The sequence below is a fragment of the Trichoderma harzianum genome (genome assembly GCF_003025095.1).
Source record: "Trichoderma harzianum CBS 226.95 unplaced genomic scaffold M431scaffold_8, whole genome shotgun sequence".
Lineage (NCBI taxonomy): Eukaryota > Fungi > Ascomycota > Sordariomycetes > Hypocreales > Hypocreaceae > Trichoderma > Trichoderma harzianum.
The window spans coordinates 323,649-348,005 of record NW_020209256.1 but is presented as its reverse complement, the minus strand read 5'-3'; the positions used below and the strand labels follow the sequence as shown (position 1 = coordinate 348,005).

Genomic DNA, 24,357 nt, shown 5'->3' with positions numbered 1-24,357 from the left:
CCATACACAGAATGTGTATCCTTGGTTTCAATATACCCTCTGGTGTTTGGCTGAGGGAGTGTTTGGAGCGTTTGGCATTGAGTGGGGACGGGAACGGGTTTAACTATTGCCGGTGCCCCGCCAACTTTTACCTATGAATCTAGAATTTTTTTCCGTTTTCCCAATTCCTTGCTTCCTCCATCACCTTCAATTTCTTCCTCTCTTCTTTGCAAATTCGTTTCAGCCATTTTTGTGCGCCTGATACTCGAAGTTATCAGCACTATTACAGCTAGCAGCAGTATCTTCATCAATGAGATATACATGTTTCCCCCTTTGCGCTTGACCGATCTCGTGCCTCGTGCGACTCGTGAAATTTTTTTTTCTTCCTTCTTTGGTGGCACATTCGAAGCTTTAGCGATCCTCTTTTCTCCGTGGTCGCCAGAGTCAATATGATGCCTATATAAACCCTTTTCTCTGTCGTGTTACAAAGTCTCAGCGTTTGCAATGAGGAACTTTGCGTCAAAATTCTACGAGATACATTCTTCCACACAATTTCCTTTTGTTTTCTCTCGTTGTTTCGCAATGTCGAGACCACGTGGGGCGTAGGGTTATTCTCTCTATTATCAAACTGCCTCTAGCGCCATCTATGAAGTCTTCTTCTCGTCCGTAGTACTCGTCTCCTTGCTCTTCTCCTCGGTAGGAGTCTTGACAGGCGTTTCTGGCTGCTTTGAGCCCAAAACGAGCTTGAAGATGAAGGTCAGGATGTCGCTCAACAACGTGACGATGCCTGCGCAAGCGAGCTGCCACGATGCGATACTGACGCTCCCCAGGGGAGCACGCGGGAACGAGATGATCCACTCGGCGTAGTAGGGAAACCAGCCATGCGGCAGCCAGAACATGGGCTCGGTAGCGTACCAGAAGGGAATAATGTATTGCGGCGCGCGAGTAAGGAGGAAGCGCAAGGCTGTGAGGGCGCTGTCGAACCTGGAGCGGGCGGACTCAAGTCCCTTTTCTACACACGTAAACGCACGGAACACCGGTCAGTATTTCGGTCGTAGGTACCAAGGGAGAGATATAATGTCTCGGGGATGGCAAGAGATTGTACGCACTCGATGCCTCAAGCTGCTCGAGGAGCTTGTCGTGCTTGCGCCTCAGCTTTGCCCACTTTGCAAATTCGTCCTGGCTGCTCGTGGCATTCATCTCCCGCCGCACAGCAAGATAATCGGCTTGGACTTTTCGTTGCTCGGCGGCGGCTTTGGAGGTCGGCACGGGGAGGAAGTTGATGAGGGTCCAGAGCTGCGCAAAGACTATTAGCACAAGATATCCTAAGAAAATTGTACGCAAGATGTCTCAGGGGCTATGGCTGAGTCGTACCAGGTCGTTAATCTTTGCTGCACCGACTGCGTTGATGAAGCTCACGGTGGCCTCGACGAGGAACACAATGAGCATAAGGTGAGCCATGTTGGCGGCGTCGAAATAGCTTGCGAAAAGTGTAGAAAGTGATGCTGATCTCCAGCCTGCCGCTTTCTCTCAAACTGCGGCAAAGGCGAAGCTCTGCTCTGCTTGTGGCTCGTGGTGAAATGTTGGAACAGGTGACTCTGCAGCTTGACTTTGGCCAGCTGGACAAGACGACGTATGTCATAACCCCGAGCTATTGCATGTGGGCTGTCTGCCGTGCCTCGCCAGCTGTGCCGACTCCACCATGCACTTACCCTGCACTAACCTTGAAAGCGATACAAAAACACGCGTTGAATCGACAAAACGACTTGGGGCTTTCAAATGTCGAGAGCTTTGGATGACGATGTTAAGAGGGCAATCAGGCAAGGCGACCATGAGCAGGTTTTTACCAGAATTGCAGATGCCCTGTCGCAGCGACTGCCGGAGTTGCTAGAGATTGAAATGCTGGGGCGAAGCCACATGGTTGATGGACAGACGATACTCCTACAAGATGGACCAGCAATAGCGGTGCCGAAGCTACGATTGGTGCAAGCTTTTCTTTATGCCCGCAGGATACTTCAAAAACATGTGGAAGGATTGCGGGATGAAACCAATGGGCATGGACTTGTGTTGAGAGCGACAGGTGTGATGCTCTTGATGGACCCTGAACATCTTACCGCTGCAAACACGAGGAAGAGACTACTCCAAGACGCAATCAAGTCAGGCACAGACATTAAGTCAAGATTTCACGACGAACAGTACCTCATAGACAGCCTTCTTACAAGTCGTCTTCATCGCCATACAAAATCGCCCACACTATGGAGCCATCGCCAATGGCTCATGCAGCGCTTCCAAGATCACGGCCTCGCGATAGACGCTACAGACACCATGAAAAGAGTCATCTCGGTAGCCGCCGAGCGACACCCACGCAACTACTACGCCTGGCTTCACGCGCGGTACCTGACCAAGGCCGTGTCCGAGACGGCGTCGCGAGGGGACAACCTCTCGGGCATGCGAGGAGAGAACCTCCCGGGCATGCTGGACGCGGCGAAGAAATGGGCCATGGCCCACCACGATGACATCTCCGGGTGGGCGTTCCTCATGTTCTTCCTGGACCGGCACCCGGAATTCGCTGGGTCGGTTGTTAGCGAGGCGACGAGGCTGGCGGCTTCATTTCACTGGCGGAATGAGTCCGTCTGGTACTTTTTTAGAAACATTGCTGCGAGGCCTTGGTGTGACCAGGGTTGTCGAGAAGGGGTCGAGGCTACGAGGCTGGCGCTGCTGAGCGGCGTGGAGGAAAAGTCGGATGGAGCGAGATTCTTGGAACAGGCTTCAAGTTGGATCCAGACTTATTCTTCTGAGCCTGTATAAGCGATGGGGGAGGAAGAGATATGGAAGAGGCGCCGGTTATTTTGTCTTCCCATTTGCTCAGTAAGAACTTTAAAAACCTCTTTTCCCCCTTCTATGCACAAAAGAAATCAAGCCACAGCGTTCAGGGGAGGACGATGTGGCTGTGAGCAAGGCCAGAATCTCCGCGTTTGGACATAGTTTAATAAGGTGCACCGTGCTGAATGCCGGGGTTGTTTACGTCAATCCTTGATTTTTTCCTCTTCGGCCGACACCAAGGCTTTCTTGGCCCTACCTGCGGTTTCCGTAGCTGCGGTGATTTGGGATTCAGGTATGCCGAGAAGATTAAGAACAGCATCATCCGCATTCCAAAGCCGGGGGTGACCACTCATCGGAGCGTGATGTCCGTGAACTGCCGAAGATGGTGGTGGGTGACGAATATTGACAGGTTGACTTCAGCATGAGACTGTCTGCCGAGTTAATTTACGTAAGGAGAGATGTGACGGATGAGTTTTGACAGATGGAAGGATTAGAGTTGCATGAATCTGGGATTTGATGGTGAGCGGCGTTGGAGAACCCTTTCCGGGGCGCCAAGCCGACGGGGGTGTTGAGCAAGCAGCAGCATTGAAGAAGAGAAGCGAGAAGCGAGAATGAGAGTGGGGGGAGACAACAAGCGAAAATGCAATGCATGGAGTTGAGGCTCTAAAAAAAGGATTAAGCTATTGCTGTTTAAAAAAAGACCGCGGAGATGAGCAGAACATAGACGAGTTCGACAAGCAAACGAGATTATCTTCAGCGTGAATAGCGACAACAACAGCCGGAATATTGGATGAACAGGCTAATACTCCGTACATCAACTAAGGTAGTTGGGTAGATGGATGTGCAACAAGATCGTGGAAATTGTGGCAGTGTATTTCCGCTAGTAGCGTGCGGACGCGGGTGTAAGTCCCAAGGCCTGGGTGATCGGGCCTTTGGAGATGAATCCTTGGGCTAGCTCCATGATCTACAGAGCCATTGCCCCGACAGAGCAGCTCCCGAATAGGGCCACTGATATCAGATGTTACAGACTGGGAGGTAAGGTGGTATCAACTCGAGGAAGTATAGGAACAAGTACGGCTTGTACAGGCATACTGATGATGCGGTCAACAGCATTTTGGATGGCAGACTCGGGATTTGTCGTAAAGAAGGAATGGGAAAGAAAAGAAAAGAAAAGAAAAGAAAAGAAAAGAAAAGAAAAGAAAAGAAAAGAAAAGAAATGAAAAGAAAAGAAGCTGAAGACATACATGATAGAAGTCGAGGTGTATGGCCTTGATTGGCAATTCCCGTCTCGCGCACGCCGTAGTCGCAGCTGACAGGCTGGATCGTGAGACCTTTTCCCCTCGTTCTCCCTGCCTCTACTCGCTTCAGCAGCCACATCTACATCTCCATTGACATCTCCATTGACATTGATAGGTAAGATGGATGGTGGTTGCATTGCGTGTCGAGTGCGACATGCAGATGGTCCAGTGGTTGAGTGGTACATAGACTCTTATTAGGCCCTTGGCGCCGTTGCAAGTACACACACATGAAACTGAGCACATACATACATTAGCACGTGCAGTTGGCCGCAGGTGAGCTTGGAAGCCTTCCATGCATTGGCGAGGTTCGATCTGCGCATCGGCAAGGTGCAGGGCGTCTGGGTTCAGGTTTGAGGTTTGAGGCTAGCCAGGCGTGGATGGTCTTGACTCTTGAGGGTGCTGGAAGTGGATTGGGATTGGCGGCCTTGAGCGCTGAGGCTTTTCGTTTAGTAGCGGCCCGCTCGGCTAAGCACAGTCGCCCTGCGGATGGCGATTTTAGAGGGCGAAAAGCCGAGCGGCAGCGGCGGTTGGAGGGCGGGCAGCTAGTTGAAACGAAACGAAAAAAACGACAAGCGAGAGACATCAGATGATATGCGCTGCATCTCAAATGTCTATGACCGATTTTTGCATTTCCATCTGATTTCCGCATCTCGAATAAGGAGGACATAGACAGGCACGGGCCTAACACCGCCGTTCGGTCCAGCGTCAATAGATCCATGGATGTCAATGCTGTTTCCTACAGCCGTTGCTGCCCGCCAGGCCAATTGGCACTTCGAGATGACACCCAGAGACAAAAGTCAGGCTGTCATGTGTGTTGCAGCAAATCATCAGCATCAATACAGCCGAAGCCCACGACGTCACCACAAAGTCAAGCTTCGTCTTCCACTGGTTCATCTGAGACTCCAGTTTGCTGCAAGTGTTGCTGCAAGTGTTGCTGCAAGTGTTGCTGCAAGTGTTGCTGCAAGTGTTGACGCCAGTCTGAGCCGCATTTTGGGGGAGTTTTAGTGCAAGGGTTAGCGGAGAGGGGCCCCCATTTGAGCTGCCCTCTTAGTCGATACTAGACATCCAGATCCTTGCCGTTGTCTCGGGCGGTGGTTTTCTGCGTCTGGTTGTTTGCTTTAGCGACACAGCACTTGGCTCCAAGCGGTTGGTTGGTATGCGGATACGTTGGGTTAGGTGGGATGGTTTGCAGCAGACCTGGTAACGAGTTCATTTGGATTTGATGCTAGTCCAGCATGAACCTCGCTGATTGATATTCCAGTATCGTGGATGGAGTTTGAGCGGCGCCGCAACATGATTCAGTTCCAGTTGGTCTGGTGGTGTACTGTCAACCTGGACACTGGACTGTATCGAGTCCAATGAATATCACTCACTCCAATCCCCGGAACGTGCTAAGCAGGCATGACCTCCACACGATGCAACGTGAGGTAATACGCAGCAAACCCGCATGCACGATAGATTGAAGGAGGCGCCACGGAGAGAAAGACACAGATGCACACGAAACAACATCTCCGATTGACGAGCAAAGGGCGATTGCGATCAAAGCCGATTCGAGACAGGGCTTGCAGAGAGGCTTGAGGCTTGCGGAAAAGACAGCAGGTGATGCATCATGAGGGCCATCAGCTGGAAAGATGTGGAAGAAAGGAAGAAAAAAAGACGGATGAGGCGTCGCCAGTTGGTACTACCGTTCCTTGTAGCGGTACCTGTACAAGCCCGCTCGCGCTTTTCCCCGCGCTAGAGACAGCGATACGGCCCTGCCCGCGCCAAATGTGTCGACGCGGCCGGTCGCTTTGGTAGCGCTCTGGTTTTAGTACTTGTACTGGGCCAAGTCCCCGAGGGTTTCATTAATTTGGACATCTCGCTTCAATCTCCCTAGCTCTGGGCCTCCTTTCAGACTCTCCACAAAAGCGACGTCGATATTCAGGGCAATCTTTTGCTCTTGTTCTTGCTTAGCTTAGCGTCCGTGGCCTCGATAAGGGCCTCGTTCAATTTCCATTGATCCAACTTCTGTTATCTTTCTTCGCCTCCCCTCATCGCCGCATCGCCATTCCTCCTCCATCCTCCTCTACCTCTACCTCTCCTCCTCTACCCTCCTCCTCCTTCCCCTCCCATATAGACTTGCCGTTTCCTTCTAGTCTTTTCCCCTCATATTCCTTTTTTTATTTTTTTTATTTTATTTATTTTCCCCATTGCTTTCCGTCGCGTTTAGCGGGCTGCAGCATCGTCTATCCTTAATATTAGCGCATCGTTCCTTGTTTTGCTTGTACCGGCATTTGCATAAGCTATCAGCTTCCTCTTACGGTTTCTCTCGTCTTGTTTGCGATATCGAACCGACAGTCCGATTCGAATCCATCTGCAGCATCTTCTCTCTCCCCTGCTTGAATCTGAATTCCCCTCTCTGTCGAACTTTTCTTTGCATCTGCTCTGTTCGCCACCCTCGAATCCGTCGCCATCCAATTCCCTCCTCTAATTGTTCTGCTCCTCTCCAGTAATCTGGCAATGTTATATGCGTAATTTCTAATCACCTAATAACTTGACTCCCGGACTTTTCGAGCCTAAAACCGCTGCTTCTCATCTTAATTCAACATGCGCCCAAATACCGTCTTGCTGGCGCCGCTGGCTTTGTATGCGTCGGGCGCCCTTGCGTTCTACCCGTATACGCCGCCGTGGCTGAAAGAGCTTGAACAGCACAATGCTGGTGAGGCAAAGAGGAATGTGGAAAATGGCATGACATTCGACATCAGGCGAAGAGCATCCAGACGTGTAAGTCCAAGTCGAAATCTCATTCGTCGCTTATACATGCTGACCCATGATTCGCCAGGCTCCTGCATCGCAAGAAGAAAAGGCTGCATGGCAAGCTGCTTTGCTAGCTCACAAATACAACGAACGGAGCGCCCCGAATTCCAACCATGATTCGAATCTCTCAAAAAGAGGCAACCAGTTCCATATCATGGAGGCTGTTGACCCCAAAACCCCAAAGACTGCGGGGCTCGACCAGGACGGAACCGATTATTCGTATTTTGTAGAGGCATTGCTTGGCTCTGGGAAAACTAAGATGTATATGCTTCTCGACACTGGAGCTGGCTCGAGCTGGGTCATGGGCACCGACTGTACATCTCAAGCATGCTCTTTGCATGACTCTTTCGGACCCGATGATTCGAGTACACTGAAATCCAGCTCAAAGGATTTCTCCATCGCCTATGGATCTGGATCTGTTAGTGGTTCGCTGGTCACTGACACCATCGAAGTGGCAGGCATGAGCTTGTCATATCAGTTTGGTTTGGCCACCAATACCTCTTCGGATTTCGTGCACTTTGCTTTTGATGGCATTCTCGGCATGTCCATGAACAGTGGCGCCAATGAGAACTTCCTATCGGCATTGGAGGGTGCTGGCATGTTGAGCCAAAGCATCTTCTCCGTCGCATTGGCTCGAGCATCTGACGGTTACAACGATGGCGAAGTCACCTTTGGTGCCACAAACCCTTCTAGGTACACCGGCGCCATCACGTATACCTCCATTCCTACTGGTAGTGACTGGTCCATTCCGTTGGACGACATGTCTTACAACGGCAAGAAGGCCAGTGCCGGCGGCATCAATGCTTACATCGATACCGGCACCTCCTACATGTTCGGCCCAGCAAAGAATGTCAAGGCTTTGCACGCTGTTATTGATGGAGCGCAGAGCTCGGATGGCGTCACTTGGACAGTTCCCTGCGATACCACTACCCCTCTGGTTGTCACCTTTTCTGGTGTTGATCATGCCATCTCCAGCGAGGATTGGATCTCCCCCAAGGATAGCACTGGAAAGTGCACCAGCAACGTCTACGGCTATGAGGTAGTCTCTGGATCCTGGCTCTTTGGTGACACATTCCTGAAGAACGTCTACGCCGTCTTCGATAAAGATCAAAAGCGAATTGGTGAGTTTCTTTTTGCGAATACATGACTTGAAAGACCCACGGAATACTAACTGGATTCAGGATTTGCCAAGCGTACCGGCTCCTCCACCGGTAACAAAAGTATCGCTACGGCCACGGATTCGAGCATTGCCTCTGCTACTGCAGAGAGCACCGGCACGGCCACCTTTGAGCCCCCGTCTTCGACCGAGCCTCCCATGGGCCTCAATGGCCAAGAGACTTCAACCGTAGCCCAGCCCACTCAAACCACTGGCTCCTCAGGGGCTGCATCGCTTATCCGGAGTGGCAGCCCGGCTCTTGTTTTATGTATATTGCCTTTTCTTGTACTGCTGGCATGAGATATTGCCACGCTCACCATTCATTACTCTACTTTTTAATTGTTGAAAACCCCCCGAGATAGTCCCTGGCTACCTCCATGGAAAAACCTTCCGCCTCACGGCGCGATTGTGCAGCAGCTGCACCAATGAGAGTCTTTTGAAGCCATTTGAACACATCCGAAATAAACGCGTCACTCGCTATAGCAGATTTAGCTGCAAGATACCCCTCGTATGAGTTTCAATGGCAACAGGATGTGAAAATCCTTCGCTGCTCCGATTCGACAAGGCTTCGTGGCCATATCTATATACATGTACACCAGGGCGGCGCTTATCATTACAAATATTCTGCGAGCATATCTGCGAATTGTCGCGCACTCCATTCGTTTGAAGTAGCATTCTGCGCACGGAAGGCGTTGGGCAATGAACCCTCGTTTTGGGCTGGCATACACGTCATGTTTACTTTGCATTGTTTGTTTAGGGTGGCATATACATCACGTTCACTTTGCATTGTTTGTTGTCACATTTGCCATGTCAACGTTTGTATTTTTGTAGTAGCATAGCGTGTTATATAGTGAGAGTCATCAATGTCGAATCCAATAAACGAGAATAACATTGAATCATTTTCAAGTTTTCGTGTACACCGCCGTCCCTTGTTTCTCCTGCTTGCCCTGTTGATAAATCCTCCAATAAGTTCATTGGGCTGATACACATATAGACCATCTTACCCAACTGATATAGTGTTTCCGAGACTACCTATGTATTGAATGATGCCACTGTGTTTTCGCTCTTTGATAGCGGTAATACTGGAGTTCGGCGAAGGCAGCTTCAACAGCTGATGCAGGCTTAAGGCTACCAACCCTCACTGTTAAAGCTCCTCGCCAATTAATCTGGCACATATTGGGATCAACCCCTTGATTTTGTGCCTGCTAATGTCATGTACACTGTCTTAGGGCCGACTTATACTGTCAGTCTATCTAATCGTCGTCAAGTGCCAAGGCCGTCTGATGAATGTCGAGGGTACATTACGAACGCCTACACATGCTGATGCAGTCCATATGGCGAACCTATAATTCTTCTCCGATTCTTCGACGGGAGCCCACGACCTTGTCTCATTATCGAATCTGTGGCTAAATTGAATGTCAGCGGAGCCGCCAAAATGAAGATGAAAGTCCTTCTAACCTACGGTAGAGCCACTAAAGAGAAGATAAAAGACCTTCTAACATACCCGTGATATTCTGTGTTAGTTAAAGTCCTCTTGTCGTATTCTGCTCGTAGCATCTCTTCGTATTGATAGAGATTCTTGCAGGAGGAAGACATATTTCTGATTAAACATCTGTCGGCGGGGAGCCAACATAAATCGTCAATAGACTTGGATCCCCTGCCGCAACCGTCCCTGACGCATCCTCATTCCCATTAGGATTGACGTCGTCGTATGAAAACGCGTAGCCTCTACCATCCACCTGCAATTCGTGTACAAGTCGGCTATAGTGATTCGTTGGGCTGACGATGTAATGATAGTCCGATCCCAAACTGGGCTGGAAGTATCCTCCCTGGAGAAGAAGCGTCGAACGAACGAATCCGGCACAGAGACGGGGGACGACAGCAAGGTGAGTGGGAGTCTCGTTCTCATGTCGGGCAAAGGGGCCGCCATTGCAGCCCCAGATGTCGGCTGCTGTGGGCTTGGGGTATCTATGAGGGTCGTTGCCGCATTGCATGGTGCCGTTGACGACTAGGCATGAGACGTTGCCGAGCTCTCGTTGGGTGTCGATGATGAGGGGCGTTTTTGAGTAGGTGTCCCAAACGTCGTCCACATACTTTGTCCAGTATTCTTGGAAGGCGGATTCGTTCATGCGATGATAATAGTTTGGGGACATGACGCGGATTGGACGGCTGTTGTCGGCCATGACACACATTCCGATCCAGTGATAGTCATCCTTGATGCTCTGTTTGTAGAGGCCGTAGCAGAGCTTGCGGACGGCGTCTGGTTGGAGTCCACGGGTGATTTGGGGAGTACCTCCGCCTGTGGTCGAGAGGACCATGCTGAGTATGAGTCCGACAAAGTCGACGTAGCTGATATTGGCGTAGACTGATCCATCTTCAGGATAAGTCAGTTCTGCGAAACCCCAGTTGAGAGAGGCGCTGGGATCATTGGAGTTGATGGAAGGCTGTACAAGGCCTTCTCCGTCTCCACGGTCGAGAATGGCAAACGTGAGATTGCCCTCGCAGAAATATACTCTTCCCGAGTTGAGGGGAATAGAGATGTTGAGGGTGATGGATTCGTTTATAGCTGGTAGTGGAATCGCAATATCTTGCTTGATCTCGACGGGGACCGAAGAGCCCTTGGAGCTGGGGTATATGAGGCTGCCGTCTGCGACAATGAAGACGATGGCGCCGTTCATGTCTAGGCCTTGGATGTAAGCATTGATTGGGCCGCCAGCATATTTGTTGATGAGCTTCAATGGTAGAGTGTGATTGCTTGATGGCTCAGTTTGGTCGACATTTGGGCGATATCCGCCGGTGAGAATGTTTTCGTCGGTGATTACCACGTCTTGGGGCTGGCCGGGTTCTGCAAGGGTGGCTCCCCTTTCTATAAAGGCTGCCTCATGAGATGCTGTTGAAAAGGCGACGCCTGCCATGAGGAAGAGGCTTGTGAAATGCATTGCGATGCTCTGCGAATATTGACAAAGAGTTGATACGTTTGCTCATAAGCTATGATTCGTGAGATGTCCTGATGGATGATATTGACATGTTAGATACTCTTTCTTCGCGAAATGTATCGAATACTGAGTAGGAGAGAAGATTTCGTCCTGGGTAGAGGAGACGTTGCTCAAAACTCCATAAAACAAGATTTCCCAAGCATCGCATGAACAATGGCGGAGGGGCCCCTTTTTATATGTCTGTAATTCTGCTACCACAGTTATTCCGCCGTTTTTATGCATGAAATGATGGCAGATACAATTGAGGAGTAAACCTAAAACCTTATACTAGAGGGTTATACGAAGAATCCAGTTACTAGTCCAAATATGAGAATTATATATCCGTCGAACAGTGTCTGGTTGTCCTACGCTCAAGTCACGCCATGGCTTTGAAACACTTTGGAATAGCAAATAATTTGTGGCATAAACTTTACTGCTTAATGCTTTGGAGATGACAGCGGAAACGAATATGAGATACTCTGGTCCACACGGCTGGTACTCCTGCTCTTAGGTGGAACAAATGAACAATTTCCCTCGTTGGAGTTTACACAGATCGCCACATGTATGTACAGTGTAGCCAGGAGTGTTCTAGATTTGACCGTGTGGATCAAACAGAGTTAGGAACATACTTTTCCAGAAAACCTGAATTGTCTACTGATAATAGATAAGTATATGTATATAAATACGCCACGACGCTGCTCGCGAAAGCTATAACAAAGCTTGATAAGGGATACACGTGGTATTGACCAGGAACAATTACAAGTTCGGTACCGGACGAGGCGCAGCAACCGCCTCGTATGCAGCCATGAAACGCAATAGTAGCTCTTCTTCGTTTGCTCTGGCCAATATACACAAGCCAAATGGTCGTCCATTATATCGCAGTTGGCCCACAGGTACGGTTGCGATTGGATAGCCTACTGAGGTTAGCAAACCATGTTCCTTTCTTGTCATTCATGAGGTTTCTTTACCTGCTGCGGCGGCGTGTATACAGAGAGAGCTATCGCCGGGAGCCACGATAAGGTTCACGCCCTGGGTGTCGAAGGCCGTGTTGATAATTTGTTGGCCTGCTTGTCGGAGGCCGTTCCGTAGCCCCTCAATCTTTGCTGGGTCGTCGTTGCAGCTGAGGGTTTTTTCGAGGTCGCCCTGTTCAGTGAATGCTGGAGACATGGAACCTTAGAGATCATCACTCAGTTGTGCTTCTGGCTATGAGAACTTACGCGGGGGCATCGCCTTTTCGCTATTGTCTCTGTTGAATTTGACAATATCTTCTGCACTGCTGACTGGGCATTCGTCAAACGACTCGATGAAGCGGAGTATGCCTACTTTTTTAAACTCCCAGACTGATAGGTGTGCGGTTAGCGATTTAGTATTGAGGATTGGGTTGTTTGATGCTCACAAGCGATGGGCATGATGGCCTGTTCTCCATCCACTGTCAACTTGTCGACGTCGGCGATATTGACGGGGTATTTTAATGAACAACCATCCTTCTGAAGGAGTTTGACGACATTTTCGTATTCTTCCACCTATATAAAATTAGACATAATGAAAATTGGTGCATGTCGAGAATTTACTTACCATTTGTTCCGCAGTTCCTTCGTGCGGCGGGCACATCTCCTTTGCCATTTTCCACACATTGGGGTCCAGAAATCCGACAGACAGTCCTTTCCAAGTACCGAAATCTGGAGAGTTAAAAGTGCGCTGTAGTAGAATCTCGGCCATTGTTCGCACATCTGCGGAGCTTTTTGCCATGGGCCCTACGCTGTCGAAGAAGTCCGTCATTGAATAGGTACCAGTGGTATCTAGAGCGCCAGTTGTGACTTTCAGAGCGTAGAGACCGGCACGCGTCGAAGGCGTGACGATAGATCCGATTGTTTCTGTGCCCATTGCGAGAGGACTAAAGCCAGCTGCCACGGCAACTGCAGAGCCGGTGGAGGAGCCTCCTGGGGCCTGGTGTGTATGAGCATCGCCTGTCACGGAGTTAATAGAATGTCGATGGTTTACTGACCGAGTGTCCTAACAAGGTTTCATTTTCTTCGATCTTGCCCACGTATGGAGATAATGTTTGGCCGCCATGGCTGGACCATCCCGGCATCATTTTTGTCATTTTCATGCCGGCAAATTCCTATTATCATACCCATTAGTAGAGAATAGAAAAACATTCAAGTCCATTCATACCGTCATATTAGCCTTTCCTATTATTATTAGACCAGCATCTATCAGCAACTGCGCAATGGCAGAGTTTTTGCTGGCCTTGGCACCAACAAATGCCCATGATCCTGCAGTGTTGCTCATCCCAAGATTGGAAGCGGTGATGAAGCTGTCCTATAGAGCAACCCAGCCTGTGTCAGTACTGCCCTAAATAGAGAGTCATCTGTCCGAACAAACATACCTTGAGAACGATCGGGATTCCGTGAAATGCGCCACGTACGCTGCCATTGATGCGCTCTTCATCCAAGGCCGCAGCAGCGCGCAACACTTTATCGCGGGGTGCGGGGGAGATGAGGGCATTAAGAGCTGGTTCATGGCGATCTATTTGGTCAAAGCACTGTTGGACAATCTGGACGCTGGTGATTTGGTTGTCCGCCAGAAGCCGCTGTAGATCCACGGCATTTGTGGTTAGGACATTGAATGGTGAGTTGGACATTTTGCTATGCTGGATGGCGAATTTTGGGGAGAAAGGATAACAATTGATTTCACAATATGGATTGTAGATCTGACAACAGCAGGCGAAATGGTTATAAACAGATATATAACGACTAACATCCATATGCAGATTAACTAATGGACCTATGGTCATCCTACACATGTAGTTTAGCTTACCCCGTACATCCACTATCGCGACTGTAAAGCCAACCTGGAAATTAAGGTAATACGCCTAGGTAGCAACATTGAATCCTACCTAGGTAACAACATTGAAGCCTAGGCAACAAGGCTGGGTAGATAAGAGGCCTATTATCCTTTTTCAATTGGAGTGTTTGAGATTAGACCGCTAGCATTGGTGTAAATTATTTGAAAGCTTTTGAGAACCGTCGCCATCACGAACAATGCAAATTATGGCTACTCAGTTCACCAAGGAAAAAAAATTGGCTAATGGGCTCAATCATACAACATAGTTTTGTTGCTTATATACTCTAAGTTTAAGACTAAAAAGATCGCTCAAAATATGCATCGCGTGCAGTACGCGCGGATCCCATATTCCTTCAATATAGATGAATTGACTAGAATTGGTAGTTGAAGACCTCATTAGTTTCTATTTGGCTGCCTGATAGCAATCTATCGTCTTTCGGATTCCTTCCAGTCCCACAGATACAGAAGTTCCGAATGAAATCCCTCAGGCAGAGGCGTGATGCGTAAGCGTAAACAACGCCTGAATTGCGCGCTTTTACAAGCAGCTTGTTGGTGTAATTGAACAGGGAAATGAGTTCCAATCCAGTGCTCTCAGATAAAATTCTCACTTTATTCTCGATAAATAGATCCAGCATGATATTAAACAACAGGAATGCACCATGTGAATAGCTCAGAATTGTCAATCTGGGTCTCCCACCATATTACGTTCCTGGGAAGACTGTTACAACTCTTGCCACAGACCTTATTGGCGCTGTATGAGCTGGACCATAATGCTGACCGCAGCACAGGTGTCATATGAAGGAGCAGCGTAGAGGTTGCGAAGCGTGTAAAGCCGCGCATCAAAGCGATCCATTATACCCCCGGTGTTCTAGTTATTACTAAACAACTTTTCAGAGTAATTTGGCCCATAACACTGACAAGTTCAATTATGTGGCTTCGGGGAAGAAACGGAGTGCCCGCCGAAGAGCAAGCGCCACTTCATCCGCCACGGAACGTTTACCATCGAGCCGAAAGCCGAAAGTCGCAATGGTGAATGTGTCTTCAGGACTCAACGGTAAATTGACTTGTATTGAATAAAGATGCTGAAGACTACCTAATAGGATGCGTCAAACTTATACACTCATGATTTTTATGAGTTCTAGTGTCTATAATCCATCATATCTTGGCATCTCAAAATCCCACCATGAAGTCCAACACCGTCCCGCTAATCATTGACGGCAATGACATTGTCCTTCAAGACGAAAAGTCCATTTTCGTTTCAAATCCCGACAATGGCAGAGGATCGCAATGGAAAACTCAAGGCGTTACACCAGAACTGTGTAAGAGAGCCTTGGAATCCTCTACCGCAGCATTTCCAAAATGGAGAAAGTCGTCTGTTAGGGAGCGGCAAGTGTTGTTCCAAAGAGTGGTAGAGGTTAGTTAAGAAACCTTCCATGCGCAATGACATGTTGAAAATCTCTAATTCTTGGCATATTCTAGCTTTTGAAAGAGAGAGCATCTGAGTTGTCGTCTATTGTAGCAGAAGAGCTTGGCTGCTCTTCCGTATGGGCGTCTATTAACTTTCATGCTACACTTGAGATTATCGAACAAGTAACGGCTCTCATAACATCCGGAATTTTGTCCGGGCTGATACCAGAGACCGAGACGCCAGATTCGCTTGCTCTGGTCTTCAAAGATCCGCTTGGTATCGTGCTGGGCATTGCGCCTTGGAACGCGCCAGCTATGCTGGGGATGCGATCTATTGCCGCCGCTGTTGCGGCTGGGAACTGCGCGATACTCAAGGTAATTCTTATTCCGGTTTATATAATAGTAAATAATAGCCATACTGACTTTGTCAACTAAGGGATCCGAGCTAAGCCCTAGAACACACTACTTCATCGCCAACCTCTTCCGAGATGCTGGATTCCCACCAGGAGTGGTCAACTTTCTTGTGCACAAGCCTGAAGACGCATCAGGCACATTCAACACTCTCATTTCGCATCCGTCGGTGAGAAAGTGCAATTTTACCGGATCAACGGCCGTGGGTAGACACATTGCCTCCCAAGCCGGTCATTTCTTGAAGCCTGTACTCCTAGAGTTAGGCGGCAAAAACTTCAGTTTGGTGCTAGAAGATGCCGACTTGGAAACCACGGCTTCTACAATTCTAGATGCGGCTTTTATCAATGTACGTGAAAGCAATTTTTACATTTCTTCGGAACAAGAAATACGCTAAACCATGGTTTTGTGCTATAGAGCGGTCAAATTTGTATGTCTACAGACATCGTCCTAGTTCCTCGGCAATTAAAATCGGCATTCTACAGTCTTGTCCGACAGCGACTCGAATCTGCTTCTGCTGTACAAGTCAAGCACGTCATCAATAGACGAAGTACTACTCGAATTCTAGGGCTTCTGGACGACGCCGCCCGCAAAGGTGCGACTGTAATTACCGCTTCATCCTTGGACGGAGAACACGGTCCACTGTATGGCACTGTGATTGAAGGCCTCACTCAAGATATGGAATTCTGGCAAAATGAATCCTTCGGCCCTGTTGTTGGAATTGCAACATACGACACTGTAGATGAAGCGGTCGAGATGATTAATGAATGTGAGTATGGCTTGTCTGGGGCAATATATACTGCATCGAGTTTGCAAGCGATACCTCTGGCAAGAAGATTGGATAGTGGAGCGATTCACATCAACGGACCAACTTTCCATGACGGATTTGCCTTGCCGCATGGAGGGCATAAGAATAGCGGGTTTGGGAGATTTGGTAGCCATTGGGCGTTTGAGGAATTTTTGCAGACAAAGACTGTGATTGCAAATTAGATAGCCATCGATGTATAATGGAAAAGCCATGATAGACATGATGCTCATATCCTCCATCGCATACAATTACACAATGAGATGCCTTTTGATCCCTGAAAAGATTTGGCAAAACTATATCCATATATACGCAATAATACTTCTTTTCGTCTTACTCTTCATGTCTGCGTTTTTGCTTCGTCATATTTGAGCATAAACTCACGACTTAAGATGACCAAAATTTGAAGGGTACACTCTCCGGACTATATGGTATGGAACGGGAAGAAAATAATAGTAATAACAATGAATTGTACTAGAAAATGAATTACATGATAATATATAGTCGAGCGCTATTATTCTAACCGCCATTATTTCGACTGCTTCCATCGCTTCTCAATTTCTTCCTCGGCATCATACCCATATGCCCATGCTTGCGTTACTGGATCGCTCCACTGGTTAGGGCTCTGAATAAAATGCCTTCCTTCAACTTCCGGTCTCATTGCTTCATCTCTGGCTTGTTGCTCAGGCCCGTCTTCGAAATGCCAGAGCCTTCCATTCACTAGACTGGCTTCCTGCATCTGGCCACTGCGTTTCATGCGCTCGGTCTCAAAAATAGAGAGCGCCTTTGGCAATTCTGAGAGGTCTGTAACATGGGATAAAGATGTTGCCAGAGCAGCACCATCTTCAACAGCCATGGCAGCTCCTTGCGACATGTATGGAACCATTGCATGTGCAGCATCGCCCAGCATTAGAAGTTTGCCAGATTGAGCCACCCAACGTGAGATAGAAGCATCCCCGGACATGAGAGGCCACTTGAGCGTCTTATTAATCTTACTGATAACCTTGAACAGCCTATAATAGAATGCGTTAGACTAATCCTAAAAAAAGGCAAATGACTAGATCTTTAATGACTTACTTTGGATCCCATCCCTCAAAATACGCTCTCATATCATCAATGGCCGTCTCTGGGCGCCAGGTGCTGGGGTCGGAATGATCAATATGAGACAGTACCATGTTGAAAGATTTGCCGGAAGCAATCGTGTATGTCATGACATGCCGCTCAGGGCCGATCCAGATATTGAGAGCGGGCTTCTCTAGGAGCCATGCGGTATCAGGATCATCGCGCATCTTTTCAACATCCACAGTCGCTCGATAGGCAGCAAAGCCTGTGCGAATGGGTTCCTTTTTCTCGTCACGCAGGATGTGGTTGCGTGCTAAAGACTTGACGCCTGGCGCAAAGTTAGAACAGATGGTATACAAAAAGAGGAGGGAACAAAGGGTTTACCGTCGGCGGCAATTACGAGGTCGGCCGAAAGTATGGTGCCATCCTCGACTTTGACGGAAGGATTTTCTTCATTGTATTCAATGACTTTGTGGTTGACTCTGACATCTACTCCAAGCTGTAGCGCTAGTTGGTGCAATGCGTCATGAAGATGGGCTCTGTGAACCACATAATAAGGCGCCCCGAATGAACTTCGAAAGTCCGGTTGAAGCTTGGTATAACCAATGGGCTTTCCATTGCTCCATCGCCGAAAGGTAATGCCCTCAGGCTCGACGACTCTATCTCCAAGGAGTGGCCCAAGTCCCCATTTCAGGAGCAGCTTGGCAGAATTGGGTGGAACTTGGATACCAGCCCCAACCTACGCATATCTTGTTATTAATCATGTTCAATAACTTCAGACGAGAAAGAAGAATAGCCTACCTCGCCAAGTGCTGGGGCTTGCTCAAGCACAGTAACAACGTGACCTCCCTTGGCCAGGGCAATTGCTGTGGCGAGACCGCCAAGTCCAGCGCCCACGACAATTACCTTGAAAAGCAAGGGTGATGGTTTCGATCCTCCATTGAGATATGACGACCCGTTGAGAAGCCCATTAGAAGCAGCTGATTGATCTAATTTCTGGAGAAACTCTAAGCTGCGTGTAGGATACGATGCGGTCTGCAGCTGCATTAGAGAATCGCTCAAGGCTTACTGGTATTCAACTTCTAACCTTTATGGATGATATAGAAAAAGCTGTCTTTTTGATGACAACTCCCTCTGAATTGGCAATAGAGTCGGTAGTGCTTGGAGCCATTGTGAGAGATCTTGATCGTGATGATTGATTCACTTTTCGAGCTGAGGCATCTTCTTATTCATCACGGGCAGAGCAGACATTCTTGCTAGTCCTTACACTTCATGACACCACTTAACACACTATACAAGCGCAAGACAATTTCCATCGTCCCATATCCCCTGCCCCGATAGTGCGAATAATCCCCATTCCCGGCGTTCCGGCCCACCCCCGGAAGGGTGAGCTGCGTCGGGGATGCATCGGAACGCCACAAACTATCAGCTGCTCCATTCATTCCAAACCTCAAGATGACTGACTGCAAGCCGTCTTGCCACTGTTGTGCATCAAGTAGAAAGATACAAATACAAAGAAACCGAGAATATCTCAGAGTTGATCAACATTGTGGCCAACAGAGAAATCTTCCAGAGAATCTAACAAAGAACACCTAAACTTCTTCCCAACATGGCGATCTTAACTGAAGTCAAGACAGAAGTTGCATCACAGCAGCTGACTGCGGACGGAAAAACAAAAGAACAGCAGACAAATGAGCTTCTATCTCAGCTACAGTCGACCAATACTTTACCACTATGGGCGCAAATGTCAAAGCTTAATCCTCCAGCCCCCAATCCAACCTGCATTCCGCATATCTGGAAGTATGATGAGATTAAGCCATACTTGCTCCGTGCAGGAGAGCTTATCACAGAGAAACAAGCTGAGCGAAGAGTACTTATGCTGGTAAATCCAGCCAGAGGTAAGCCGTCTCAAGCTGTTGTCTTTAAGGTAGTTCTGTCGACTAACACATCCTCGGACAGATGCGCCTTACACCACAGATACTGTGTATGCTGGTCTTCAGTTGGTTATGCCCAATGAGACCGCCCCAGCCCACAGACACACAGCATTTGCCATGCGATTCATCATTGAAGGCAATGGTGGCTTCACCGCCGTTCATGGCCGCCGTATCAAGATGAACCGCGGCGATGTGATCCTTACGCCAACCTGGAATTGGCATGATCACGGCAAGGATGGGTCCGGACCAATGATTTGGCTTGACGGTCTCGACTTGCCCAATTTCCGACACTTCCCCGTGCATTTCGTAGAGCACTATGACAAGCCTAGATACCCTGCCGAGGATGTCGACACGGATAATAGCCCTATTGTATTTCCTTGGTCGAAGATGCAGGCTCGCCTAGATGCTGAAGAGGGTGACTGGGTTACCAAGCCATACCTAAAGGGAGATGGTAGCGAAGGTTTGTCTATCTGTTATTCATGTAATCATTCACTAGCTAACATATGATTCAGTGTCAAAGATTCTCGGTGGTTCAGCAGAGAGATTGAACGCTGGTACTAGCTCCCCAGAAATCCGCGAGACGGCATCATCAGTCTACCACATCGTGGAGGGCAGCGGCCACTCTGTCATTGATGGTAAGATCTTCAAGTGGAAGAAGGGAGACACTTTCTGTATCCCGGCATGGAACAAGTACCAGCATTTCGCGAGTGACGAAAGCACGGCATACCTGTATCGGTTTGATGATAAGCCCATGCTGAGAGCTTTGGGATTTTTGCGGACTGAGGGCGTTGATGTTGAGACTTTGGTGTCTGAGTGACGGTGTAATATGTATTCATGTTAGGCTAGATACTTACTCTTTTATTACTGCAACGTGAAATTAATTGAATAATCTTTAAGAACATTATCTCTCAACGCTACCAGGTCTAAGTGGTTACTCCGATGTATTAAGCATACAATTCAAGATGCTGAGCCTCTTTGTCTTCTCTTTTTGTAATCCTCTAAATGACGTGTTAAGCGTATTCAGCTAAAAAAATTCCCCAAAATAATTCACAATAACCTTTGACGAATTATGAGTGACACTGGCATTTTTACGAGTATGGCTATGAGTTGGATCCATGTATTTATCTATTGTCTCTATTCCGTACATTGCAAATAGACTAAAGCTTTAATAATCTCTTCGCATGTTCAGAGTAGATACCCTTGATAGTTTCCTCGTCAAACAACTCTCTAAGTCCACTATCCATGGCCTGGCCTTGGATTTCTATCATGTGTGCTGGCGTGTACGGGAAATCGGTACCGTATAGCAACCGAGACTCATTACAGACACGAAGATATCCATGAATAAGATCAGGAAATGGAAACCCGGCAAGATCGAAAAAGAATCTAGTCTTGAACAATTCTTTAACCTGATCTGAGTTGAGCGTTGAAGGTGCGTTGATAATGGCTGCAAAGCTTGTGAACCGCTCCACAAGCGGTGGAAGAGTAGCTCCGCAATGAGAGACGAGGAATGAGATGTTGGGATTCCGTTCCACAGTTCCAGAGAGCAGTAGATTTGTTACTGCGCGCGTAGTGTCAAAGAAGAACTCTAGCATTGGAGAAGGATATTGGTTCATGGGCTTGACAGCGGCAGGGTCGCTTCCACAGCAAGTGGTGGGATGCATGAACAAAATGGCGTTGACTTCATTAAGCTTGTGGAAGACGGCATCGAGAGTAGAATCCCCGAGATATTGGCCGTGCGCATTGGTCATTACAGCGAAACCTGATGCGCCAAGCTTGAGGGCGTGATCAATCTCAGCCAGAGATCCTTCAATATCGGGCAGAGGTAATGATGCAAAAAAGCCAAAGCGAGAAGGGTACTTGGCACAGATTTCTGCCAATTCCTCATTGGTCTCGCGAGTGATCTTGCGCGCAAGGGCATCATCGCCAGGCTTCAGATAAGTGCCAGGGGATGTGATGCTGAGAATGGACTTGCTAACTCCTAGCTTGTCCATCAGTGCAATATGCGATTCTGGTGTCCATTCCTACATTGGCTCTCGTTAGTCGAGTGCAATACACAATTGAAGATTGGAATTTCCACATACTGGAATCGCTGGCATTCCGTCGGGCTTTCCAAACCCATGCTCTTCGCAATACTTCCTCCAGCCAGGAGGGACAACATGCGCGTGTGTGTCGATTTTCTCCATGATGTCCAAGTAGATTGTTGATGATGTTGATGCAGTCTAGTGACAGGGCTTTGCGGTAAATATCTCTCGATTGTCAATTGTGTCTCGGTTGCTCAGGCGACTAGTAGAGACTTTGTACTACGGGTGCTGTCCGAAGTGAGACAGCATAGTCCACCATAGTTAGGCATCTGAAACAAAATATGTTGATTTGCCCGTGGGGAAATTTCGGAGCGGATATCCTGGATGGGCATCGGATCTACTGAAAATCGATGGTTCATGACTCTTGGGTCTCGATAAATCCGTAGACTATTTTAGCCTGTGGAGTTACTCTCACGAAAGTGGCATCTTCCCCACGGGGAACTTGTCGAGACCCTTCCCCGCGTCTTCGCGGGCAGGTCGGAACTGCATTTGGCGATGGACTTGAACTTTCTTCTAATCAAATAGAGAGAAAATATCCCCATGCAAAACTAGGCTTCAAGCCACGAGCTTGGCAACCAATGGCAGCTTTGGTAACGCATTGCGGCTGGTTTTCGCTAGCCCCGACGAGTAGTTCTGCTAGATAATTGAGTGAATGTGTAAAAGGGGATAGCTATGGTAAAGAGTTCACACAACTACCTACTGTAACGAGAAAGATATAAAGATGGCGAAGCGGTGATAAAAGTTGTCGTTGATTAGATCTCAAGACTATCACAAGTCTGATCAAATTTCCCTTCCAAGATTACCTTCTTCTTTTAATATTATCCCATCAACCTTCATCACCTCAGTAATCATGGCTACCGCACCCTCTTCCGAGGACATCGAGAAGATGGACTCTCCCATTCACGCATCCGTCCAAGATGAGAATCTTCCTGTGGTCGAGCCCAAACTCTCGCGGAGGGGCCTGCCACTTATTCCTCAACCTAGCGACGACCCATTCGACCCTCTCAACTTTGCTAGCTGGCGGAAGATACTTATTCTACTGGTTATGTGTATATGGACAATCATCGGACCCCTTAACATGATTTCTGTGGCCTCTGCTTTCTTCCCAATTTCGGAAGAGCTACACATGAGTCTCAGCTCAGTCACTTACCTGGTCGGAGCTCCTTTGCTTTCTTACGGAGTTGCTTCCCTGATCTGGGTTTCTGTGGGAAACCGCTTCGGAGTCCGCCTTGTGTTTGTCTTTACTAGCCTAGCCACAGGGTTGTTTTGCATCTGGGGAGCAGTAGCCAAATCATCAGGATCACTCATTGCTGCCAGGACGTTGGCCTCTATCTTCTCGGCGTCCCCAGAAACACTCGGGCCTCAAGCTATAGCGGACGTGTTCTTTCTCCATGATCGCGCCAAGTGCATGGGGCTTTATGTCTTGTTCCAGGCTTCGGGTTTCGCGGTGGGCTCCCTTATTGGAGGTTACATCACGGCTGACCTGGGCTGGCGCTGGATTCAATGGACTGTCTCCTTTTTGTCGCTTGGATCCTGTGGTCTCCTTTTCCTTTTTTTCCCGGAGACGCAATACACAAGACAATCTGGAAATCTTCATCACCGCCAGCCCAAGCTCGTGGACAACTTTAGATTTTGGGCCGTCTCTGGCGGTGGTCGCAGCAAGGTCGACAGGTAAGCGTCATATACCTGAATAACCAAAACCTCCGCCATGTCACTAACGTAACATTCTTCATGATAGCCTCTGGAAGTCCTTCTGTTATCCATTCAAGTACTTACCGCATCCCGCCGTCATCGCCATGACTATTCACTTCAGTATCATGTTAATGGCGACCAATTATATGCTTACATCGAACACCTTTATCTACACGGGCGTATACAACTTCGACATCAAGCAAATTGCCTTGACTGGCTTTGCACCGTTGATTGCGGTATGGATCGCCATTCCGTACTGTGGCATCCTAAACGACGTTGTGATCTCAAGACTCCGAAAACGCGCAAATTTTTTACCGGAATGGCGACTCATGTTCTTCGTACCGACTTGTATAATTGGGCCGGTTGGATGTATCGTCGTGGGAGTCTGCGCTCAAAACGGGAGCCCTTGGATTGCTCCTCTCATTGGCGAAGCCTTGGGTACGTCTAATCGAATCATGCAGAAGAATACAATGAAATATCATTACTGACTATGAGATTTCTTGTCTAGTTATGTTTTGCTTTGTCACCGCCAATAACCTCACGCAAACATATCTGGTAGATATTTACGAAGCCCGAGCCGACGCCACACTTGTCGTCTTGAACGGATTCAAGAACTTTGCTGCCTTTGGCATCTCGTATGCAGTAGTGCCTTGGAATACCTCTGCAGGCTATGCAGAACCCTTTGGAGTTTTGGCGGCGCTTGTTTTCGTTGCGCATATTCCTATTTTCATCTTTTGGTGGCGAGGCAAAGAGATTCGCGAATGGAGCGCAAAACACTGGAAAGAGGCTAAGCCATCACATCATGGTGATGCTTTCTAGTGTTTCATATTTATAATATATCTTGGCAACCACTGCAATTTTATACGTTCAGATTTATACCAAAGTGCTAGAAACTCATGAAATATCCTCATGTAATCGTCAAAACTTTGGAGAAATTCTTCTTGAGCATCGCAAAGCCATCAGCCCAAACGTACATGTAATGCACATGTACACCGCCAACCTCAATTATACTACAGATCTTAATTCGTAATAATTATTATTTTTCACAGCGGTTATGATACATTACCACTAAACCCAAAATACCAATGTGTGCA

The 24,357-nt window shown here is 48.2% G+C and overlaps 13 protein-coding genes across 13 annotated transcripts; 5 read left to right on the top strand and 8 right to left on the bottom strand.

The window, feature by feature from the left end:
• Positions 1 to 623: 623 nt before the first annotated feature.
• On the bottom strand, positions 624 to 1,440 carry M431DRAFT_88636 (hypothetical protein; the record flags this gene model as incomplete). The annotated part of the gene is made up of 3 exons (XM_024923934.1): positions 624 to 991; positions 1,089 to 1,275; positions 1,354 to 1,440. The coding sequence occupies 3 exons, from the start codon at positions 1,438 to 1,440 to the stop codon at positions 624 to 626; spliced, it is 642 nt and encodes a 213-aa protein (XP_024772802.1).
• Positions 1,441 to 1,758: 318 nt separating this feature from the next.
• On the top strand, positions 1,759 to 2,787 carry M431DRAFT_6703 (hypothetical protein; the record flags this gene model as incomplete). The annotated part of the gene is made up of 1 exon (XM_024921721.1): positions 1,759 to 2,787. One exon carries the CDS (start codon positions 1,759 to 1,761, stop codon positions 2,785 to 2,787), a length of 1,029 nt encoding a protein of 342 aa, XP_024772801.1.
• An 848-nt stretch (positions 2,788 to 3,635) lies between these two features.
• M431DRAFT_457885 (hypothetical protein) lies at positions 3,636 to 4,265 on the bottom strand. The gene has a single exon (XM_024915325.1). The coding sequence runs from the start codon at positions 4,177 to 4,179 to the stop codon at positions 3,817 to 3,819; it is 363 nt and encodes a 120-aa protein (XP_024772800.1). The 5' UTR covers positions 4,180 to 4,265; the 3' UTR covers positions 3,636 to 3,816.
• On the bottom strand, positions 4,047 to 4,875 carry M431DRAFT_509478 (hypothetical protein). The gene has a single exon (XM_024919297.1). The coding sequence runs from the start codon at positions 4,816 to 4,818 to the stop codon at positions 4,351 to 4,353; it is 468 nt and encodes a 155-aa protein (XP_024772799.1). The 5' UTR covers positions 4,819 to 4,875; the 3' UTR covers positions 4,047 to 4,350.
• Positions 4,876 to 6,686: 1,811 nt separating this feature from the next.
• M431DRAFT_6702 (hypothetical protein) lies at positions 6,687 to 8,352 on the top strand (the record flags this gene model as incomplete). The annotated part of the gene is made up of 3 exons (XM_024921720.1): positions 6,687 to 6,863; positions 6,922 to 8,017; positions 8,078 to 8,352. 3 exons carry the CDS (start codon positions 6,687 to 6,689, stop codon positions 8,350 to 8,352), a joined length of 1,548 nt encoding a protein of 515 aa, XP_024772798.1.
• A 94-nt stretch (positions 8,353 to 8,446) lies between these two features.
• M431DRAFT_457876 (hypothetical protein) lies at positions 8,447 to 8,958 on the bottom strand. The gene has a single exon (XM_024915324.1). It carries the CDS (start codon positions 8,796 to 8,798, stop codon positions 8,541 to 8,543), a length of 258 nt encoding a protein of 85 aa, XP_024772797.1. The 5' UTR covers positions 8,799 to 8,958; the 3' UTR covers positions 8,447 to 8,540.
• Positions 8,959 to 9,656: 698 nt separating this feature from the next.
• Positions 9,657 to 10,991, bottom strand: M431DRAFT_6701 (glycoside hydrolase family 64 protein; the record flags this gene model as incomplete). Its single annotated transcript, XM_024921719.1, has 1 exon — positions 9,657 to 10,991. The coding sequence occupies one exon, from the start codon at positions 10,989 to 10,991 to the stop codon at positions 9,657 to 9,659; it is 1,335 nt and encodes a 444-aa protein (XP_024772796.1).
• Positions 10,992 to 11,783: 792 nt separating this feature from the next.
• Positions 11,784 to 13,671, bottom strand: M431DRAFT_88658 (hypothetical protein; the record flags this gene model as incomplete). The annotated part of the gene is made up of 8 exons (XM_024923937.1): positions 11,784 to 11,944; positions 11,996 to 12,184; positions 12,245 to 12,367; positions 12,424 to 12,550; positions 12,603 to 12,974; positions 13,033 to 13,149; positions 13,203 to 13,349; positions 13,417 to 13,671. 8 exons carry the CDS (start codon positions 13,669 to 13,671, stop codon positions 11,784 to 11,786), a joined length of 1,491 nt encoding a protein of 496 aa, XP_024772795.1.
• A 1,386-nt stretch (positions 13,672 to 15,057) lies between these two features.
• M431DRAFT_118668 (hypothetical protein) lies at positions 15,058 to 16,679 on the top strand (the record flags this gene model as incomplete). The annotated part of the gene is made up of 4 exons (XM_024912044.1): positions 15,058 to 15,288; positions 15,354 to 15,656; positions 15,718 to 16,038; positions 16,107 to 16,679. 4 exons carry the CDS (start codon positions 15,058 to 15,060, stop codon positions 16,677 to 16,679), a joined length of 1,428 nt encoding a protein of 475 aa, XP_024772794.1.
• Positions 16,680 to 16,997: 318 nt separating this feature from the next.
• Positions 16,998 to 18,727, bottom strand: M431DRAFT_556160 (hypothetical protein; the record flags this gene model as incomplete). Its single annotated transcript, XM_024921438.1, has 5 exons — positions 16,998 to 17,507; positions 17,572 to 17,884; positions 17,941 to 18,295; positions 18,358 to 18,597; positions 18,644 to 18,727. 5 exons carry the CDS (start codon positions 18,725 to 18,727, stop codon positions 17,024 to 17,026), a joined length of 1,476 nt encoding a protein of 491 aa, XP_024772793.1. The 3' UTR covers positions 16,998 to 17,023.
• A 438-nt stretch (positions 18,728 to 19,165) lies between these two features.
• M431DRAFT_483291 (hypothetical protein) lies at positions 19,166 to 20,307 on the top strand (the record flags this gene model as incomplete). The annotated part of the gene is made up of 3 exons (XM_024916112.1): positions 19,166 to 19,454; positions 19,516 to 19,950; positions 20,003 to 20,307. 3 exons carry the CDS (start codon positions 19,166 to 19,168, stop codon positions 20,305 to 20,307), a joined length of 1,029 nt encoding a protein of 342 aa, XP_024772792.1.
• Positions 20,308 to 20,395: 88 nt separating this feature from the next.
• Positions 20,396 to 21,817, bottom strand: M431DRAFT_145971 (hypothetical protein). The gene is made up of 2 exons (XM_024912721.1): positions 21,572 to 21,817; positions 20,396 to 21,511 (listed from the first exon to the last, which is right to left on the bottom strand). Exons 1-2 carry the CDS (start codon positions 21,671 to 21,673, stop codon positions 20,648 to 20,650), a joined length of 966 nt encoding a protein of 321 aa, XP_024772791.1. The 5' UTR covers positions 21,674 to 21,817; the 3' UTR covers positions 20,396 to 20,647.
• A 604-nt stretch (positions 21,818 to 22,421) lies between these two features.
• On the top strand, positions 22,422 to 24,082 carry M431DRAFT_496435 (hypothetical protein; the record flags this gene model as incomplete). The annotated part of the gene is made up of 3 exons (XM_024917491.1): positions 22,422 to 23,242; positions 23,310 to 23,701; positions 23,772 to 24,082. 3 exons carry the CDS (start codon positions 22,422 to 22,424, stop codon positions 24,080 to 24,082), a joined length of 1,524 nt encoding a protein of 507 aa, XP_024772790.1.
• Between the last annotated feature and the right edge of the window lie 275 nt (positions 24,083 to 24,357).

Excerpts from the sequence above, each read along its gene's own strand:
- M431DRAFT_457885 (XM_024915325.1), bottom strand. The coding sequence starts at position 4,179 with ATGTGGCTGCTGAAGCGAGTAGAGGCAGGGAGAACGAGGGGAAAAGGT.
- M431DRAFT_509478 (XM_024919297.1), bottom strand. The coding sequence starts at position 4,818 with ATGGATCTATTGACGCTGGACCGAACGGCGGTGTTAGGCCCGTGCCTG.
- M431DRAFT_457876 (XM_024915324.1), bottom strand. The coding sequence starts at position 8,798 with ATGCAAAGTAAACATGACGTGTATGCCAGCCCAAAACGAGGGTTCATT.
- M431DRAFT_145971 (XM_024912721.1), bottom strand. The coding sequence starts at position 21,673 with ATGGAGAAAATCGACACACACGCGCATGTTGTCCCTCCTGGCTGGAGG. Across the intron at positions 21,512-21,571 it reads ACGGAATGCCAGCGATTCCA|GAATGGACACCAGAATCGCA; the intron begins GTATGTGGAAAT and ends GAGCCAATGTAG.